The following is a 2,500-nucleotide window of genomic DNA, read 5'->3' as shown; positions in this document are numbered from 1 at the left end:
AAAGGAAAAAAATGAAAAAACGAACCCCACGTAAAGGAAAAGTAAAAAAAAAAGAGGAAAATAAAGGAAAAAAATGGGAAAAAAAACGAACCCCACGTAAAGGAAAAAGGAAAAAAAGGAAAATAAAGGGGAAAAAATGGAAAAAAAACGAACCCCCACGTAAAAGGAAAAGTAAAATAAAGAAAATAAAGGAAAAAAAATAAAAAAAAAAACAAACCCCACTTAAAGAAAAAGGAAAAAAAAAGGAAAATAAAGGGAAAAAAATGGGAAAAAAACGAACCCCAGGTAAAGGAAAATGAAAAAAAGGAAAATAAAGGAAAAAAATGAAAAAAAAACGAACCCCACGTAAAGGAAAATGAAAAAAAGGAAAATAAAGGGGAAAAAATGGGAAAAAAACGAACCCCCCGTAAAGGAAAATGAAAAAAAGGAAAATAAAGGAAAAAAATGAAAAAAAACGAACCCCACGTAAAGAAAAAGGAAAAAAAGGAAAATAAAGGAAAAAAATGGAAAAAAAACGAACCCCACGCAAAGGAAAAGGAAAAAAAGGAAAATAAAGGAAAAAAAACGAACCCCACGTAAAGGAAAAGGGAAAAAAAAGGAAAATAAAGGAAAAAAAATTGATAAAAAAAAAATCTTTGGCAAACTGAGAGCCTCATTATATGCGTCTTCATTGAGCGGAAATCTCGTCGTTTGTCAATGCATTAAGGGGCGGGAGACGGTAATGGTGGAAATGGTGACGCTGCGAAGGGTGGTGGTGATGGTGGTGATGAGAATGATGGTGTGATGATGATGGTGGTGGTAATGATAGTGATGATGATGAGAATGATGATGGTGGTGGTGGTGATGATGGTAATGGTGTGATGATGGTGATGGTGATGATGATGATGATGGAAATGGTGACGGTGGGAAGGGTGGTGATGATGGGGATGATGGAGAATGATGGTGATGGTGATGATGGTGGTGGTGGTGTTAATGGTGTGATGATGGTGATGATGATGGTGGAAATAGTGACGGTGGGAAGGGTGCGTGATGGTGGTGATGAGAATGATGATGATGATGATAGTGAGAATGATGATGGGGATGGTGATGGTGATGGGGATGGTGGTGGTGATGGGGGATGGGGATGGTGATAGTGATAGTGAGAATGATGGTGTGATGATGATGGTGGTGGTGGTGGTAATGATAGTGATGATGATGAGAATGATGATAGTGAGAATGATGATGGGGATGGTGATGGTGATGATGCTGGTGGCGGTGGCGGTGATAGTGATGATGAGAATGATGATGATGGTGATGATATGAAGAAGATATAACAATAATACTAAGAAGAAATGAGGACATGAAAGAAGAAGAAGAAGAAGAAGAAGAAGAAGAAGAAGAAGAAGAAGAAGAAGAAGAAGCAGAAGAAAAAGAAGAAGAAGAAGCAGCAGAAGAAGCACCCGTTTCCGAGAGGCGGAGAGCCCCGCGCCCCAGCGCCCGCCCGCAACCCGCGGATCCGGCGGGCCATCGCGGGCTATCTAGAGGGCTAAGGCGATTGCAACAAGGACAGACGCTTGCAACAAGGACAGGCGCTTGCAGGATTCGTCTCAGGTGAGGCCCCCATTGTCCATTCCCGAGGCTCCGGACCGGCCGACGCGCCGTGCTTCGAAATCGGACGGACCTTGGCCGGGGAGAAGGCCTTGGGATTTGGGCGGTCGGGGGGGTCGGGGGGGAGACTGTGTGAAGAGGGGGGATAAGGGTGGGGGCTGAGACTGTGTGGGAGGGGGCGGTGGGGAGCTGAGGACTGTCCATGGAGGGAGGGGCTCTGACTGGGGGGAGGCTGAGATTGTGTGTGGGAGGGGGGTAGGGGGATGAGACCTGTGTGTGGAGGGGGGTGGGGCTGAGACTGTCTGTGGGAGGGGAGGTGGGGGGCTGAGAATGTGTGTGGAGGGGTGGGGGTCTGTGATTTTTTTTTTTATCCGTATTGTTTTTTCTCTCTCTCTCTTTCTTAGGTTCGCTCTCATACTTGTCTTTTCTTGTGAAAGAAGTGTTTGTACAGTTGGTAAAATATCACTGAATTCCTTTATTTTTTTATATACTGGCACTCGGGGGAAGAAATGGGTTAAATTGAGAGAGATTGAAAGATTGAAAAAAAACTTTGAATGAAATGGAATTCAATAGAGAAAACTTGCGCGATTCTATGTGCTGATAGCGTAGAGAAATCTGACAGTGACGTGAAGCTAATCAAAGCTGGCCTAGATATATAAATCAGATTCAAAAAAAAAAAAGAAAAAAAAAAAAACTTTTGATGCTGAAAACGAATCTTAATATTCACCTTATGAATATTCAAAGATGGACTAGTAGTAGCCTTCCAGGTGACTACAAAGAGAAGGAGGCAATAAACGCAAGCGCAGCATGACAATGTTCAAGTACAAGTTACACGAGAGGAGCGAAATAAAACAAGGCTCTGAACTTCTGAACACGAAACAGGGATTATTATAATAAACCTTCCCGAAGTTTA

General features: G+C 42.8%; 1 protein-coding gene across 1 annotated transcript in view; it reads right to left on the bottom strand.

Annotated features, from left to right (window-relative positions):
• Positions 1 to 1,586: 1,586 nt before the first annotated feature.
• LOC138867728 (uncharacterized) overlaps positions 1,587 to 2,500 on the bottom strand; it is a gene marked incomplete at its 5' end in the record, with an annotated part of 1,732 nt that continues 818 nt past the window's right edge. Inside the window, one exon of the mRNA XM_070144313.1 lies at positions 1,587 to 1,751. Within this exon, the coding sequence (XP_070000414.1) occupies positions 1,587 to 1,751 (165 nt within the window). The remainder of the gene's footprint in view (positions 1,752 to 2,500) is intronic.

The sequence above is a fragment of the Penaeus vannamei genome, chromosome 31 (genome assembly GCF_042767895.1).
Source record: "Penaeus vannamei isolate JL-2024 chromosome 31, ASM4276789v1, whole genome shotgun sequence".
NCBI classification, from domain to species: Eukaryota; Metazoa; Arthropoda; class Malacostraca; order Decapoda; family Penaeidae; genus Penaeus; species Penaeus vannamei.
Note: the sequence above shows the minus strand (reverse complement) of the source record. Positions and strands in the feature narration are given on the sequence as shown.